Here is a 19258-nt window from a genome sequence, read left to right as displayed (position 1 = left end):
GAGGCCAAGGAGAACAATTTTTCTCCCTCTTCCTTGTGACACCATTTTTAGATTATCTGAAAATTGCTATCATGTCCCTTCTCAGTCTTTTCCTTTCCAAACTAAATAAGCCCGATTCTTTCAGTCTTCCTTCGAAGGTCATGTTCTCTAGACCTTTAATCATTCTTGTTGCTCTTCTCTGGACCCTCTCCAATTTCTCTGCATCTTTCTTGAAATGTGGTGGTCAGAATTGGACACAATACTCCAACTGAGGCCTGATCAGCACAGAGTAGAGTGGAAGAATGACTTCTCATGTCTTGCTCACAACACTTCTGTTAATGCATCCCAGAATCATGTTTGTTCATATTTATTGTGGTCCCCTATGGCCCCTAGATTCGTTTCTGCAATATTCCTTCCTAGACAATTGCTTCCCAATCTGTATGTGTGAAACTGATTGTTCCTTCCTAAATGGAGTACTTTGCATTTGTCCTTATTAAATTTCATCCTGTTTACCTCAGACCATTTCTCCGGTTTGCTTAGATCATTTTGAATTATGACTCTATCGTCCAAAGCAGTTGCAACCCCTCTCACCTCAGTATCGTCTGCAAAGTTAAGCGTGCTCTCTATGCCTTTATTTAAATGGTTAATGAAGATATTGAACAGAACTGGTCCCAAAACAGACCCCTGCGGAACCTCACTTTTTATGCCCTTTCAGTAGGATTGTGAACTGTTTATAACTACTGAGAACCGTTATCCAGCCAGTTATGCACCCACCTTACAGTAGCCCCATCTAAGTTGTTTTCTTAGTTTATTGATAAGATCATGTGAGACCATATCAAATGCCTTACTAAAGTCTAGGTATACCACGTCCACCACTTCACAGATTGTTTTGACATGATTTGTTCTTTATAAATCCATGCTGGTTGTTACCTATCACCTTATTATCTTTCCAGGTGTTTCCTTAATTATTTGCTCCATTATCTTCCCTGGCACAGAAGTTAAACTAACTGGTCTGTAGTTTCCTGGGTTGTTCTTATTTCCCTTTTTATAGATGGGCACTATATTTGCCCTTTTCCAGTCTTCTGGAATCTCTCCTGTCTTCCACGATTTTTCAAAGATGATAGCTAAAGGCTGAGATACCACCTCTATCAGCTACTTGAGTATTCTAGGATGCATTTCATCAGGCCCCGGTGACTTACAAACATCTAACTTTTCTATGTGATTTTTAACTTGTTCTTTTTTTAATTTTATCTTCTAAACCTACCTCATTCCCACTAGCATTCACTGTGTTAGGCATTCTTTCATCATCAGACTTCTTGGTGAAGACTGAAACAAAGCACCTCTGCCATTTCCAAGTTTCCTTTTACTGTTTCTCCCTCCTCACTGAGCAATGCATACATTGTGCAACATACCCACCATTGTCTCCTGGCCCTACGAGCTTGACTAATGCAGGTCTAGAAACTAGGCAAGGACCCACAGTAATTGTTTTGTCCCCCAGCTCTCCTTGTCCTGCTCAATTGGTGGCTGCAGAGCCAGGTAGTTTGAGGGGCTGGGTTTCAAGAAGGACACCAGTCACTCGTGACAACGCTTCTGCTGTAGGGTGGGGTGCTTATCTGGGCCAATTGCAGATGCCGGGCCTGTCGTCCCAGGATGAACTAGGCCTTCACATAAACATGTGGGAACTATGGACCATTCGCGTGGATTGCCAGGTCTTTCTGGATCCCCTATGGGGCACGTGCAAGGAAGTGTTCATGGACAACTTTATGGCAATGTTTTTTGTGAACAATCAAGGAAGTGCTGACTCCTTTCCCCTGTGCCAGAAAGCTATACTCCTATGGGAATTCAGTATCAGCAATGCATTAACCCTTCAAGCCTCATTCCTCTGGGAGGTTCAACTAGCTGGCAGACTGGTTCAGTCACTTGTTTTCCAATCACAAGTGTTGTGATGGATAGGAGGAGTGCTGGCCAGTACTAGGTGACTAAAGTGTTAAACTCAGGTAGCTAAGGGTGTTGGCAGGGGCCAGAAGAACCAACGGGATACAGTGCTGAAATGTTAATTGTATATACATACCTACTGTTAATTGTATATACATACCTACCTGTTTCTCTTTGTGTGCGTTTGAAGTTAAGGACTGGAGGGAGCAATATGCAATAATCAGGACTACCATGCCTCCAAGGAATTCGGGGCATGGAAGTGGATTGGACCATGAAGGGATCACGAATAAATAAGGGGAAAATGCATATTTAGGTATTATCAGGGTATTTTTCTTTGTTTTGGTTCTTTGGTTAAATTTCTTTGTGTGGATTCCATGTGCCTTCCCTCCCCCACTCACCATATATAGCTACAGCCCAAAGAGATTGCTCTTTGTGTTTTGACCTATTCTTTTCTTAGTTGCTCTGTAACACCTAGCAACCAAGTATGCTTTATCAAATATATCTTTGTTTTGCTAATAAAATCCCCCTTTTTAAGGTGATGATTTGATTCGTGTGTCCTGGAAGATAACTGGAGGTATGTGTGTATATCTGCCTAGCCTGGAAGGTCAGCTATCAAAGACACAGTTTGTTTTCTGTTTTTTCTTTTGTTTCTTTTTTCAAGCTCTCTTGTGGCCCAAAAGCTTGGGGTACCCGTTGGGAAGGAATTTAAGTGTTCCTTCCTAACTTTTTTCAGGGTTCTTTTAAAAAAAAATCACTGGGCCAGATATTCTGCTACCCATCTTCCAGAAGTGGGGGTTTTCCCTAGTAGACCTATTTGTGACAAGGGTCAACTGTAAGTATCCCTGCATTGCTGCTTCCTAGGCAGCAGCCCCAGCTTCCGTTTGGATGTTTTTCACCTCGCATGGTCAGGCCAGATGTGTTATGGTTCTCCCCCTGCTCCCCCTTATCTACAGGATCCTTCTTAAAATCAAGAAAGGCGGGGCCTCAGTCATCCATGTAGCTCCCGTATAGAATCATAGAATCATAGAATAATAGAACTGGAAGGGACCTCGAGAGGTCATCGAGTCCAGCCCCCCGCCCTCAAGGCAGGACCAAGCTCCGTCTACACCATCCCTGACGGATGTCTATCTAACCTGTTCTTAAATATCTCCAGAGAGGGAGATTCCACCACCTCCCTTGGCAATTTATTCCAATATTTGACCTCCCTGACCGTTAGGAATTTTTTCCTAATGTCCAATCTAAACCTCCCCTGCTGCACTTTAAGCCCATTACTCCTTGTCCTGTCCTCAGAAACCAAGAGGAACAAATTTTCTCCTTCCTCCTTGTGACACCCTCTTAGATATTTGAAAACCGCTATCGTGTCCCCCCTTAATCTTCTTTTTTCCAAACTAAACAAGCCCAGTTCATGAAGCTTGGCTTCATAGGTCATGTTCTCTAAACGGTTAATCATTCTTGTCGCTCTTCTCTGTACCCTTTCCAATTTCTCCACATTTTTCTTGACATGTGGCGCCCAGAACTGGACACAGTACTCCAGCTGAGGCCTAACTAGTGAAGAGTAGAGCGGCAGAATGACTTCACTAGTTTTGTTTACAACACACCTGTTGATACAACCTAGAATCAAGTACTATGGCCCAGATAGTACTGGTTTGCCCTATTACTGAGCCTTTCCAGGGCCACTACAATAACCCTTCTCTTCTTCTTGTCGCCCATGACCACAGCAGCCTCCATCACCCCCAGCATGGATGATCTGAGGTTGAACCCCACAGAGATGGGCTTCTCCAGTCCAGTTAGGGAGGTCCTCATGGGGAGTAAGAAACTGTCTTCCAGGGTCACTTAGCAAGCCAAGTGGAAATGCTTTTCCATATGGTGCAAGCAAAAGGGGATCCGGGCACTGAAGACTCCTATCTCTGTCATCTTAGACTACTTAATGTGTATAAAGTAGCAAGGTTAGTGCTTTGCTCTAAGAGTGCACCTGGTGGCCATTTCCTCTTTCCACATGGGGAATTGTGGTAGGTCTGTATTTACAGATCCCATGGTGATCTGTTTTCTTAAGGAACTTGACCAACTGTACCTTCATGTCAGACATCCCCTTCTCCAATAGGATTTGAACCTTGTGCTCTCTAAACTGATGGGGCCTCCCTTTGAACCTCTGGCCACCTGTCCTACTTGTCGTGGAAGGTAGATGACTTAGTACAGCCATTCCCCAACTTATGACCATCCACACTTACGACCAAAACGGTTGTAAATGTGGATCCGAGTTACGAACGGCGATCCGCGCTTATGAACAGAACAGTTGCCATGTAATTCTATGGTATCCGAGTTACGAACAGTTCGAGTTACAGACCAGGTGTTGGTCCATAACTCGGAGAGCGGCTGTAGTTATAACTTGAGCCAGGAGGGTCTCTGAGCTCCAGGCCCTCCCTTTGGTACTCTTCTATACTGTCTTTTAGCAGGACAAAGTTCAGTTATGGCAGCATCTAGCCTTTCTACCTAAATTGGTCTCCCACTTTCATGTCAACCAGACTCTATTCCTGCCTGTCTTCTGTCCGAAACCCCATACTAATGATAGGGAGTGTGTGCTGCACTCCCTGGATGTTTGGTGAGCTCTCATGTTCTATGTAGAAAGAACAAAGCACTTTAGAAAGTCACCACAAGTCTTTATTGCACTGACAGGGAGACCTTTCATCCTATGTCTCCTCTCAACAACTCGCCCTTTGGATCATGTCTTGTATCAGAATGTGGTACAACCTAGAAAAGTTGCTAGCACCTGCACAGATTACCCACTTCACTAGAGCCCAGGTATCTTTGGGGGCATTCTATGAAAATATTCCAATTCAGGACATTTGCTGAGTGGGGACATGGTTGTCTGTGCTCACCTTCATGTCTCACTAAGCCATCATGCAGCATGCCAGAGATAGTGCTGTGTTTGACAGTGAAGTTCTTGCTTTGGTCACTAAATGACTTCTCATCCCTCCTCCAAGAGAACTGCTAATAAGTCACATATTGAAATACACATGGCAATCATTCAAAGAAAAAGCAATTACTTATCTTTCGTAACTTATTCTTTGAGATGTGTTGCTCGTGTCCATTCCAAATCCTGCACACCTCTCCTTTGTCGGAACAAACTGGCACAAAGGAGCTGAGGGGGTTGGGGGTTGGCTGTGTCTTTATATGTGCTGCAGCAGAGGCACCATGCCAGAAGGCTCCACAGCCAACCCTATGGATACCGCTAGGATAAAAGCTTTCCAGAGACCATGCACATACACATAGACTGTGTCTAGACTGCATCCCTTTTCCATAAAAGGGATGCAAATTAGACACATCGCAATTGCAAATGAAGTGGGGATTTAAATCCCCCCCTTCATTTGCATAAACATGGATGCTGCTTTTTTCCGGCTCGAAGCTTTGCCGGAAAAAAGCGCCAGTCTAGACGTGGACTTTTTGGAAAATAAAGCCTTTTCCGAAGATCCCTTAAAAGGAATAAGGGATCTTTCGGAAAAGACTTTATTTTCCGAAAGGTCCGCGTCTAGACTGGCGTTTTTTTCCATCAAAGCTCCGAGCCGGAAAAAAGCGGCAGCCATGTTTATGCAAATGAAGCGGGGGGGATTTAAATCCCCACTTCATTTGCAATTGCGATGTGTCTAATTTGCATCCCTTTTATGGAAAAGGGATGCAGTCTAGACACAGCCATATTGTAATGGATGTGAGCAACACATCTCAACAGTCACAAGGTAAGTAACTGGTTTTTTTTCCTCTTACTTTTGATTTATGTTGGGTGTGCCAAGGGGATGAATCCTCCAGTCTTGTTTGTAGAATACCATGTAACACATCTATTTCTGTTAGCTTTATTGAGACCATTAAACAGTGAATAGATCCTCCATTTCTGCTTCTCTATGATGTTTAAAAATTAGAGAGGATCATTTAAAATCATACAAAGGCTTGAAAAATTGTTAAAAATGTATTGTCACCGATTTTAAATAGTCTTGCTTGAGTTTATCTGGATTGTAAAAAAATTTTGTTTTGTGTCTCTCCATTTTCAAAAACATCGTAGTCTCCCATTTAAAGGGAAACAGAATTTGCAAGGCTCACACAAAACCTTACTTTTTATGTTTTCTGTTCTTTGGAAAATGCTTCTCCTGCATTTCATAGCTGTTACCTTTTGATTGTTGGGAGCACCCCAATGAAACTCCTGTGACCACCCAACAGAATACCTCATTCATCAGTTGGGGAATCATCTAAAAACATGGCAAAAACACATAAGATACTATCATTTATCTTATCTCTTCCAGAAACGGATTGAAAGTAAGGAATTACTTGTCATAAGGCTGCTGCCAGCATGTAGTGGGGCAACCAGTTTCTATTTGAAGCTGACCCCATGTTCAAATAAATGAATAATTTGTAAATTTAAGGTTTTTTTTTTTTTCTGTAGTAGCCATATAATAGGTGTCACTGATAAAGCATAGAATCTTTTCCTTCTGATACATCTGCTCTAAACTGGAAGTGCCATTTCAAACAGGATTACGTTAACATGCACTAGGTACCTTTTTAATCCAAGCAAGCCGAGTTTAAAGGGGGGTAGTTACAGTGCAACAGTCTAGTGGATGCTGTAGTTCACATTCCCGTATCCTTACTGCAAGGCCACGTTGACAAACATTTAGCGGCAAAAGTCTTGGTGAAAGCCGTTGGCAAAAAATCAACATTATTAATATTGAATTCAGCTTCTGAACTACTGATTATTTGAACTACTTAACTATTCAAAAAGTTCTTGGGTTTCTTAGCAATTTCTTCTATTTATATTTGCCACAACTATGAATAAGAAAGTAAAATAATTGTTTCTGCCCTTACACTGTCCCTAGTCAAACAGGAACTTTTATCAATGAAATCCAGTTCTTTTCCATTGGACACATCTTTGAACAGTTTCAGCTTGTTTTAGGCTTTACATATTTATGCCTTATTTAGACTACATGAAGCTTACCTGAAAACCATGAAGATGACAAAATGCTAATAAAGCTGTAGCTATGACTAAGAGAACACTGTGGTAAACTGGCACTAAGAGAGCCTGTCTTCTACCTTCAGTGAGCAGTTTTAGAAATACAATAAAGATTTTTGCTATCTTGATAGATCTTTGGAATAAAACTGTTCAAAGCTAGTGGAGGCATTGTGGGATGATCCATTTGTTTGCTACACAGACTGTTTGTGGATGTAGCTATTTTTAAGTATCTATGAGCATTAAGAATTTACTGAGTACAGTAGACTTCCGATAATCTGGAACCTTTGGGACCTAGGTGGTGCTGGATTATCGGATATGCCAAACTATAAAATGGTGTTATATATACACACACAGTATATACTGTATATAAAGTGTTTTTAACCCTTTTTATTGTACATACTGTAATGCATACATTTAGTCATAGAAAGAATAAATGTACAGTACAGTACTCACCATTATTGTTGCGAAGCCTTTGAATACAGAAAGCAGAGGATACTGGGTACAGTACTGTGCAGCACTGACTAATCACTTAAACTATTAATCACTTAAACTGTTAATTACAGTAACTGCTGCTGCCTTGTGATTCGTTTTTTGCCAAAGCTCACTCAATAGGCTCTTGCCATTTTGATGCCGGACTATCGGGAGTGCCGTACAATTGGATGCCGGACTATTGGAGTTTTACTGTATTTCTAATATCTGGTTTCAAATTACAGAAACATGAAGAACAACTCTTCAAAGAAACAGAGCACTCTTGCATGCAAAATGGTGAAGGAGAAAGTGGGGACAAGGCAAAATCATCCACGTATGATGTTGGACACCAAGTAAAGTTACAAAAATTATTAAGGAGGCAGCCCCCTTTGCAAGATACTGAAATGGATAATGGTATACTTGGTTTCACTTTTCACTGAAATCTTGTAAATTTTGTGCAGCATATAAAATGTAATTTTAGATTATCATTTTTCAATAAAGTCCCTTGTTAATTTCACAGAAGAACTCAGATGTCATGCAGCTGAGTGTCACCACACATAGCTTTTAGGTGCCGCATATCATGGAGATCTATAAAGCCTGATTGAGGCATTTAGACTCATACAATGAATTTCGGGGGAGCTAGGTACCTCAGAATGGGATTCACAAAAGCCAACGTGGTAGGTAGCTCCTTGCCTAAACTAGCCAATGGGAGGTGCCAAGCCAATGGTGTGTGTATAACATTTTTAGCAAGAAGCTAGGGAAGGGTCAGGAGGAGGAAAAGTAGCTCTTGTGGTTAGACTACTCAACTGGGATTTGGGAGGCCTCTGGTTCAAGTCTTTCCTCTTCCCAAGGGAGAGAATTGATTTGAACCTCTCAGGTAGGTGTCTTAAACATTGGGTTATGGGATGTTCCAATGGGGCTTGTAACCTTTATGTTGATATGTTTCTAATTAATATAATGTTGCTAAAAATAAGGATACAATAAAACTCAATATTCAGATTCAAGCCTCAAGACTAAGTACAGAAAATTTAGTAGAGGTCCTCTACATGACATTTTTGTCAAATTAAACTTTATTAAAAAGTAAAATGATTAGTGGCACCTAATTAAATGTTAATTGGAGCTCCCCTCAATTTTAACAAAATTATCCCTTTTGTATCTGTTATGATTAGGTTAAATATTAATTAGAATTATAACTATGGTCACATGTCTGCAACTCCTTATTGATTCTTTACATTACATATTATTTAACTTAATATCTACAACTATGTCCTTCCCATATTACCAATATAGAGAACAGTTTAATAAAACATGCACAATTTTTAAAAACTTTTATTAAAAACTTCCTAGAATCAGTTATAACCAAGACACAGCCACAGAATAACCTTGGGTCATGTCTTTGCTAACTGCAACTTTCCCATCTTATGTCCCCAACTTATCTCTAACTTTCTTACACGTAGCAACTTCAAGTCTATTTTCCAGGCTTCTCTATGCCAAAATCTAATTTCTATTTAACATAGGCTACATACTACCTCAGTCTCTCCTGTTCCCTCTTACTTCACGTATAGAGAGTACAAAAGCAGATTATTTGGAGATCCAACTGACGTATCCCCCAGCGGCGTGATGATTTTCCATGTTCTTGTTAAATATATTTTGTCATGCTGACTAACTCCTGATTTGTGACGTTAAAGTTCAAATTTTTTTGAGAATCCTGCTCTAGAATATTCTGACTTCATAATATTTTAAGTTAAACAGAAATGTTGCAGCTCACTCCCAAATGTCTTGTATATAGTGTGGCCGGGTCAGGACCTGCACAGCTGGAGAGAGACATCACAGGAGGCCCCAGGTTATGCACAAAGCCCTCTCCTAGGTTTCATGTTTGCTTTTAGAGTTCTTATGCTACCAAAAGAACATAAAACAACAAAGCCCATGAGTCTCTGGCCCTATGCCCATACTGTGGCTTAAATCCTTCACCACCAAAATAACAAACCATCTATTAAACACAAAATAGTATAACCAGTGCAACTCTTCTGCTTCTGGAGCTCCTTTGTCCTGGCTGTAGAAAGGAGCCCTTTCCCTTCTCCTGGAAATAGACCAGCCTGTCTTTATATTTCTTAACCTAACTAGGTTCAGCCTGCATGTGATCCTTTCCATCTGGGAGTGCCTCCTTGAAATGACTCATAAAGTCTCTACTAGAATTTCTTTTTAAAAAAATAGTCCCAAAATCTCCATCCCCTTCCCCCCCATTTGAGTCAGTGGACCTCTCTACATTCACAACACTGCTGGGTTGGGTACTTTGTGTCTGCAGTGCACAAAAAGATGTACAATTTATAGATCTTTTAACAAATACTGCATTTGGACTGTATCTCTACAGCCTCTTATGAGACTTTTAGTTAGCTATAATGTACATTTTTCTTGGGTGTAAAGGAATAGCTAATTAAAATCCTAAAAATATGTTTGATTTTGGTTCTTTTGATTCTGTGACTGATATGTAACTTGTAGTAATCACTATTGCAGATCAGAAATGTAAGGAAAGGAATCTCTGGTCTCATGAAGATTTTTGCTGTGACCACTGTTGCCAGCAGCTTGAAACAAAGGAGACAGAATGCCAGGATCTAAAAAGAAAACTGGAGAAAGCCTGCAGGCACCTCCAGCTTGCAGTGAGGGAACACAAAGCTAAAGTAGAGCAAATCCAAGGTTAGTATCTCTACTCACCTAAATAGAATTCTGAATAGTTTAATCTCCTCCTGGTTATATGAATCTGTCCTTCATCTTTAAGCTGCAGAGTACAACTGCTGTAATGGTACATATCTAAATAACTCTCAGCCCTAATAAATTGACTTTCTAACATTCATTACAGAACTTTTTTCTAAACCTCTATATCCTGGGGACTAGCATAGAGATCAGTGTTTTGATTTGTTCTGTGATCTCTGAATGAGTCTGTTCTAGGAAAATGTAACTGACAATGGATATTCTTTGTGCATTTGTCCACATAGATTTCACTGTAAATGTATATGCCCTGTGTGCATGAGCCTGTAATCTTTGGCCAGCAGTTTCCACTGGGGCTGCACGTATGCTCTGCAGGGTATAAAGTAGGGATGTAAGCACTTAGTCGAGTAGCCGACTACTTGATAAGCCTAGGCTTATTGAGTAATCGAGTCACTACTCAACCAGTCACCTCTCCCCTCCTTTCTGTCTCTACCAGGCTCACGCCTGGTCCCCCACTGCTCCTCTGCCTTTTAAATGTAGTAATAGCCGAGCGGCTCTTAGAATCATAGAATCATAGAATAATAGGACTGGAAGGGACCTCAAGAGGTTGAGTCCAGCCCCCCGCCCTCAAGGCTATCTAACCTGTTCTTAAATATCTCCAGAGAGGGAGATTCCACCACCTCCCTTGGCAATTTATTCCAATATTTGACCACCCTGACAGTTAGGAATTTTTTCCTAATGTCCAATCTAAACCTCCCCTGCTGCACTTTAAGCCCATTACTCCTTGTCCTGTCCTCAGAAACCAAGAGGAACAAATTTTCTCCTTCCTCCTTGTGACACCCTTTTAGATATTTGAAAACCGCTATCATGTCCCCCCTTAATCTTCTTTTTTCCAAACTAAACAAGCCCAGTTCATGAAGCCTGGCTTCATAGGTCATGTTCTCTAAACGGTTAATCATTCTTGTCGCTCTTCTCTGTACCCTTTCCAATTTCTCCACATCTTTCTTGAAATGTGGTGCCCAGAACTGGACACAGTACTCCAGCTGAGGCCTAACTAGTGCAGAGTAGAGCGGCAGAATGACTTCACGAGTTTTGCTTACAACACACCTGTTGATACAACCTAGAATCATATTTGCTTTTTTTGCATCAGCATCACACTGTTGACTCATATTCAACTTGTGGTCCACTATGACCCCTAGATCTCTTTCCGCCATGCTCCTTCCTAGACAGTCGTTTCCCATCTTGTATGTATGGAACTGATTGTTCCTTCCTAAGTGGAGCAGTTTGCATTTCTCTTTATTAAACCTCATCCTGTTTACCTCTGACCATTTCTCTAACTTGCTAAGGTCATTTTGAATTATGTCCCTATCCTCCAAAGAAGTTGCAACCCCACCCAGTTTGGTATCATCTGCAAACTTAATAAGTGTACTCTCTATCCCAATATCTACATCATTGATGAAGATATTGAACAGTATGGGTCCCAAAACAGACCCTTGAGGAACTCCACTTGTTATCCCTTTCCAGCAGGATTTAGAACCGTTAACAACTCCTCTCTGACTACGGTTATCCAGCCAGCTATGCACCCACCTTATCGTGGCCCTATCTAAGTTATATTTGCCTAGTTTATCAATAAGAATATCATGTGAGACCGTATCAAATGCCTTACTAAAGTCTAGGTATATGACATCCACCGCTTCTCCCTTATCCACAAGGCTCGTTATCCTATCAAAGAAAGCTATCAGATTAGTTTGGCATGACTTGTTCTTCACAAACCCATGCTGGCTATCTTACTACATTTAAAAGGCAGACTCATAGCAGGGTTAACTCCTGACACCAGGAGCTAGCCCTGTTGTGGCTCTGCAGTTCCTCTCCTTATTGACTAATCAAGTAGTCGATCAAAATTCCATCGACTATTTGATTAGCTGATTAAACACAATTAACATCCTTCGTATAAAGAGCTGAGTGGTCCCAACTGCCACTCAATTCCCTTTCTTTTCACATTCTATGGTAGCAAGTCAGATGCCACTGTTCTGCTTTTCTGTAGTCCTTATTTTATTTTTATTTTAGTTAGTAGCTTAGATAATAGTCTGTAGTTTAAATAGTAAAAGGGAGGATTCTTCAGTTTTCCCCCCTCTTCCTTTTTAGAAACTTTCCTTTGTTTCTGTGGAGTTGATCCCAGGGGCGGAGAACAGGCTTTAGAATCTTCCCTGCTTTAGAGACCATTATACCCACCCAAGATGCACAAACAACATGTGTGCTTTGTTTAAGTACATCTCTTGCCCCTAGCAGCATGCCATTTGTAACTTTTTCTATGTTCATGCAAACAGCTCATGATACTCCAAGGAAGGAAAGAGCAAAAATCTCTGAAGGGAGCTTGGATCAGTTGCTGTCTCCAAAAGTCATAGCTCCTCTGCAAATTGCATTAGCACATGACACTTCATAGATTATAGAGTACTTTGCACTCTATCTTTAGTGACAGACATTGTGCTTCCTTAGTACCATTGGCATCAGTATCCTATATTGCATGTTCATTGTTACCTCATTCTGATAAGACTTCTGTTGAGATGCCTCCATTGGTACCATAGTCACAGTATGCTTGATATTGCTACTGCTTGCTATGTCCTCCCAGGCTACTTTCACATCTCCTGCAGATCCTACCATCACTCTGGAACTAGAGTGTCTCTTCCTTGATGTGTGTGTCTATCTGCTATTAGTCTCTGCTGGTACCAGAGCTCAGGATGCCAGAGACAGACCGACGAGAGAGTTCTAGAGACTCACATGGAAGAAAACTGAAATGAAGATGAAACTCAAAGATGTTACTCTATTGTGGCAGATTCTAGATCAAATTGTCCTCATTATCTTACAGTCGTGATTTAGGCAGAATTTCTATACCCTCCTCTATACCCTCTTTTATAACCTTGTTGCAAGTTGTCTGAGGTTTTGCAAGGTGCATATACAGCCCCCATGGATGCTGCTCGCTAAAAGATCCAGGCTTATGCCCACATCTACAATAGAATCCCAATGGGCAAAAGCAGCTCCCAGTTCCACTTACTGTAAGATAAGTAATGTGTTTTTCATCATGCTTCACCTGACCTCTCCCCATTTTATGTCACAGCTGTTGCATTAAATACTTCTTTATAAAAAAGCATGCTAGTTGCTTTGTCACTATGAATGTTTATACTCCATCCTGTCTTCCCCATCAGGGCAATCACTTCCATCACTAAGAGGCCCACTCACTGCATACTTTTCTCACAGAGCCAGTGGTTTCTGTGCATATAGTCTGTCCCATTGCAGACAGTATGGAACTGGCTCATTTAAATATTCAACTACACAAGTCAATGTGCAGTTTGAATCAGAAGTCAAGATTTAGGGATCTCTGGGCCACCAATATATTCAGTTTGCACACTGAATGTTTAAATGACTTCTGGTACACAGTCAAATTAGACATCTATACAGAATTTGGGATGTAAAGGATTAATCAGTTACCTGGTAAGCATCACCCTTACCAGGTAAACAGTTAGCCAGAAGCCCGGCTGGGCTAGAGCAACCCCCCAATTCCAGTTAACTGGTTAAATATTAAGTTTAACTGGTTAACTTCTTAAATGGGATTTTACATCCCTACAGCGAATCCCATCTTTCTTTGTAATGTCATCTAGTGGTTGTTAAAAATACCATGATACAGTGTGAAGTGTAAAATTTTCTCCTCCCCTGTCCCAAAGAAGTCTCAATTGCTGCATTATAAATAACCTTTCTTCCTCCCCAGCTTTTTCCTTCTAATATCCTGAACTTCTGCCTGTAGCAAAGAGTAAAAATTTCTCTCAGAAACCTGTCTGCACCACCACTGAGTCGATTATATTGCTCTTCTATTCAGACTTCAAATGACCTATGGTCTAGTCAGTTTCTAACTGTCATTGTGATGTCATGGCATGTTGCAGCTACTTTGAAACAATGATCTCTTATCACAGCAGCAGTAATTTTATATAACCTCTGAAAATATTTAAATGGATAAAAACCTACAGGCCAATTTTAACTGTCAAAATCTTGGATTTTGTAGAAAAGGAGAGAGTTCTAGAGGCTCTGATGGAAGAAAATTGTGAGATGAAGATGAAACTCAAAGATCTGAAAACAAGCAGTACTCCACCAAGGTATTTTGTAAAGGCCTGAACAAATTGGCTTCCATAGAAATCATCCTAGCAGTCTTGAAATTATAAAGTACTGCATGTTTTGTGTCATTGTCCAGGTCATTGTCAGAGGGGGCTATTTCAAAACCTTGTACCTCCTGTGATGGCATAAAAGGCTTAGAAGAAATGCGCACACAGTATATTAAAGCTGTAGGCAAAATTAAAGGTAAGTTCACACACACAACTGCAAATCACACTCTTATCAGCCAGCTCATGCAAGAATCCAAATTTCTGTCTGCTGAGGAATGAAATTTGCTGCCTATTGAAATATTTCATGGGAGCTATTTGCTAATTTTTTCACCTTCCTCTTCCCAATTAACACAAATATATGTATAATACAGGAAGTCCTTGCCATTTGCAGTTTCACATATTCGTGTTGCACTTTGTTGCACCAGGCCAAGCACAACAAAGCATTATGATGTTTTTTCAGTGTGCTCTAGTAACGGAGCCTGAAAATTTAAAAGGGAAATTTAAGCTGCAATGATGCCATACTGGGAAATTTTAGATACTACACTTGTTCATTGCATTATTACATGTAAATGTGAATCTATTGCATCATTACACTGTTTTATATGGAAAATGTGGTTGTTTCGCATTGGGAACACACATCCCCCCAGATTCCTTCTCAGTCTCCAGTATTTGCGGATTTTGCCATTCGTGGTGATCTCAAGAACATATCCCACATGAATGGTGAGGGCTTTCTGGGTATGAAAGACACTTGTATTCTCTCTCGCACCAAGTGTCCCCAGGCAATGTTGTCTTAAATCCTTTTTACTTCTGAGACTCCATATTAATGAAACCATGTTTGTGTAGGCGATATGCTTCGTTATATCCATGAAAGTAAAGAGAGAGCAGCTGAAATTATTAAAGCTGAGGTTTTAAGGGAACGACAAGAGACTGCCCGGAAAATGCGCAAATACTACTTGATTTGTCTTCAGCAACTTCTCAGTGATGATGGGAAACACGAAGGGTGAGTCCCAAACAGATGAATTCAGAATTATTATATAGCACATATCGTATCATCATATATAGTAGCCCAATGTCTGAGAGTCTGTAATGCTGAAATGCTGGCTGTTCCCTCTGGCCGGCCCGGGCTGCATGGGGAGTGCAGGGCCCAAATGGCCACTTGCTCTCCCGCAGCAGCCCGGCTGAGTGGTGCAGAAATCAGCTGAGTGCCACGGTGGGAGACGAAGGGGGGCGGGGCAGTGACAGCAGCTACAGGCCCCGGCCCGTGGCCATGAATGTCACTGCTCCCCTTCACCTCCCACTGTGGTGCTCAGTTGACTTCTGTACCGCTCAGCCAGGCCACCGCATGGGAGCTAGTGGCGCAAGCGACCGTTTGGGCTACACAGTCCCCCGAATGAGAGGCAGGAAGGGGAGGAGAGCTGAAAGAAAGCGGGGGGGGAGGGAGAGATGGAGAGAGGGGGAGAGAAATGGAGCAAGAGACCGGAGGGTCAGGAGAGAATACTGACATGGAGGAGAGACCTGAAAATCCCATTTTATGACGGGCTAATTGGCTAGTACTAGAAAAAAACAGAAATACACAAATATAAAGAGAAGAATATTAAGCCCCTAGTCAGTTGACCATTGTTTATGTTCTCTGAGGTTGTCAAAAACACACTTTGGTGTGAGTCCTCTTCAATAAACTTTGACTGAAACTAGCTGAGCAGCCTTTCTTAATACCTTCTCAGAATGCACCCATGATTCTCCAGAAAGTTTCCATCAAATAGGTGAACAGGAAAACCTCATGTTGTGACTTCACAGCAGTTTTGCAGCTTCAAAAAATTAAGTTTGGCTTTAAATGTAACCTGGAGAAGGAAAGGGAATGAGTTTGTACCTTTTCTTGCTTGCTTGAAGTATTAAGATGTTGTGGAATGTTTAAACAAAAAACAAAAGTGGAATTCCCCCCCTTCCCTCTTCCATCTTTTCTGAAGAACTTGTCTGAGGAAATCTTGGATACTGTTTCTTTTCTCCGGCTTAACTGAAGAGACAGGATAGTTTGAATTTCTATCACATTTTCCTTTGGAGTGTTTGTATGGCAGCTGAGGTAAATCGGTTTTAAGACATAACAAGTGTTTGGCAGTCTGGTTTAAAAATACCTCCCATCTTAATCCAGTTTTGCGACTTTGATGCCATAATCCTTGCAATTCCAAAAGAATCTCTCAGGGTCCACTAATGATGGATTTCTATTCTGAAAAGGGAGGGAAAAAAGCACCAAAGTTATAACATTTTGCATGGACATTTTGCAAGAATGGCTTTGGGAGGGGGAAGGGCATGTCAACATTTTAGTCCTTTATATAACATGTACTCAAATAGGGTGCACACTATTTTTTTTCTCCCTTTTTAGTAGGTGTCTTTTACTAAATGGCCAATTAGTGCATGGGGAAAGGGTATAAAATGTAGTACTGGCAAAGCAGTCTAGGAAAAAGTTAGTTTCAAAACTTACTGATTTTAAATATACAACAGGGCTGAAAAGAAAATAATGAATGCTGCTAGCAAGCTTGCTACAATGGCAAAAGTACTCGAAACACCTGTTCGGAGCACACCTCAGAGCAAAAATGCCCACTTACGTAAGTTGAAGTGACAGAGTGGTTCCCTTCCTTCCCCTCTTACAGGTTTAATCCATTTAGTGGTGAAAACGCAAGTGGACAGTGGGGGGAAATGATGTGTTTGGTTTGGGGTTTTTTGGGGGGGGGTTTTTGGGGGTTTTTTTGCTATCCTTTGCCATTGTACCCTCAGTGCAAATGTAAAAATGTGCCCCACTTGATTTGACAGCACTAGTATTGACAGCTATTTTTATATACTCTGACTCTTTTTCAACATTGTTTCTTTAATTTTTTTTCTCCTCCCTCTCCTTCCCTTAGCCCTGCCACTAAACTCTGAACTGCCAACTGGCGTTGAACAATCAACAAGAAATCACATTCTTCAAAGTAGGACGGCCCATATGGAAAGCAAATCATGTGGCAAAAGAATTGCCAAAAAAGCCAATGATCAAATTGTTCAGAAACGCATACCTTATAATTTAAGACAGCAGCTTGATGCAGTAGAGGCTAAAACACAGTCTGGACTACATGAAAGAGGGACTTCAAGTATCCAAAGTAGCAGGAGTGCTTCTAAACAGCCAGTTGATAATCCAAGAGAACCCGTGCCAGAATTTTGTCCTGCTGAAGGAAAAGGATGGCGTAGAAATGGGTATGTCTCAAATACAGACAAAAGTCCAACAAATGCTGCTAGCACTACAGCACTTCAAAAGGCACCCTTGTGTGTTCCTCAGGTGAAGTATGGAAATGAGCATGCACCTAGCTCTGTAAATGGCCTTTCAGACTTTGTGCCAGCTCCTGTAATGTTGCAAAACCAGACTCAGAGAACAGTCTTAAATGAATGTAAACGTAACCAGCCAAATGGATTTTGGGAGGCAACATCTGAGAAAACAAAGGCGTTCGATATTCAAGAAGCTCCAGTAAGGGATGATGGAAGCTCTCCTGACTGGAGTTCAGATAGTGGAAGTCTACATTTGGATAGTGGTGATATGGCCTGCTTGTATTCTATGCAGAAAGCAAGTTCTAATGCAGAAGCACAACATATGGCCTGTGAACAGTTTCCTAATGCAGATGAAAATGTTAGTACATTTTATAAGCAACTTACCAGCAAAGCCAAGCTTCTTGGTGCAAAAAGTGAAACCACACTTTATAGTAGTGAGCAACTGAAGGTAAACCAAGGACATAATTCATACAAGAACTCTGAGAAATCAAATTCTGATATCTCACAACAGTTCAATGCACAGCCATGTTCAAATATAGAAAAAGGCTCCAACCAATATTTAAGGAAGCTGATACTGGATGCCAAATCTTTTCAGCAAGATAGTGGCTTTGATAGCCCACTTCCTAACTTGGATTAACATCAAAATTCTTCAAACATTAGTTTAAAGAAATTAATATGCAAACTTTGGATGTGTGGGAAAACTTACTATTCTAAAAAGGTGTGGGTTTTATCCATTTTGTCATCTCTCGATATGTGATTTGAGATTGGTACATGAACGAACAAACAAATCATATAAAATTACTTGAAATACTGATGTAGGCTTATGTTTACCTTGGTCGTCTGGCTTTTGCAGTTGTGTACAGTATTTTATGTAAGTGTGTGTATTTTTTGCTAATCTATTTTTGTACTTTAAGTGGAGTTTGCAGTGCAATACTACATTTTTATTTATATATAAATAAATTATTTTCACGTGTGCTCCCTTTTACAATTGGTATAAAAGTTTAGTGTGCATTATAAATGTTTCTCAGAATGTTTGAAACGCTCAGGTATTTCATCCATATAAGTGTCAGGGGATATTTATGTTATAATCATAAACATTTACATATGTTTTTAGAAAATGATTATCAGTCTCTTATACTCTGAATCCAACTCCAAACATATGCCTTCACTTTGAACATATTTCTAGTGAAAGCTGGTTCACTTATGACTGGGAGAAAGATCTTAGCTTTGTTTTCAGTTAAGCAGGGTAACTTCATTTCCCAGCTATTCCTAGATAGCATTAACTATCTTAATTTAAAATAAAGATTTAATACTATTCTTCATGATATTTTCATAAGTTATATTAAAAGATCTGCTTGTGTTTCTCAGAAACCCACTCTTTCTCATTCTGTCTCTAACATTTTTTGCTTTGGGGTTGCATTTGCTTTTGTTTCTATGGATATTTATGTGAAAACAGGAATTTTGCTTTTTGCTTCATTTGTTCCTGCTGTTTGTGAGAAACAAAGTCCAAAATAGTGTTAACATCCACTTGACTGATAGTACAGTTATAACCCAAGGATTCATTTGCAGAGTGGCATATGCAGCAGCCACAGATGAACATCTAAGTAACAATCCTTTTTCTGTATAAATGTGTGAAATAATTGGAGAATATTAACTATAGGAGCACTGAATCAATTGTTTGTGAGGTGTTTGCTCTTTTTCAGTTACAAGCTCACTAAGGCTATGTCTACACTACAAG

General features: G+C 40.6%; 1 protein-coding gene across 13 annotated transcripts in view; it reads left to right on the top strand.

Moving 5' to 3' along the window:
* Positions 1-18508, top strand: part of CEP152 (centrosomal protein 152) — a 67441-nt gene extending 48933 nt beyond the window's left edge. For all 13 annotated transcript variants that reach the window (XM_075897199.2, XM_075897203.2, XM_075897193.2 and 10 more), the window contains 7 exons: positions 7618-7786; positions 9887-10066; positions 14133-14223; positions 14319-14425; positions 15073-15229; positions 16726-16829; positions 17124-18508. In XM_075897199.2, the coding sequence (XP_075753314.2) occupies positions 7618-7786; positions 9887-10066; positions 14133-14223; positions 14319-14425; positions 15073-15229; positions 16726-16829; positions 17124-18157 (1842 nt within the window). In that variant the 3' untranslated portion in view covers positions 18158-18508. The remainder of the gene's footprint in view (positions 1-7617; positions 7787-9886; positions 10067-14132; positions 14224-14318; positions 14426-15072; positions 15230-16725; positions 16830-17123) is intronic.
* The last annotated feature ends 750 nt before the right edge of the window (positions 18509-19258 follow it).

This window comes from Pelodiscus sinensis, chromosome 14, assembly GCF_052426305.1.
Source record: "Pelodiscus sinensis isolate ZL-2025 chromosome 14, ASM5242630v1, whole genome shotgun sequence".
NCBI classification, from domain to species: Eukaryota; Metazoa; Chordata; order Testudines; family Trionychidae; genus Pelodiscus; species Pelodiscus sinensis.
The sequence above is the reverse complement of the archived record's forward strand: the minus strand, read 5'-3'. Positions and strand labels throughout refer to the sequence as shown.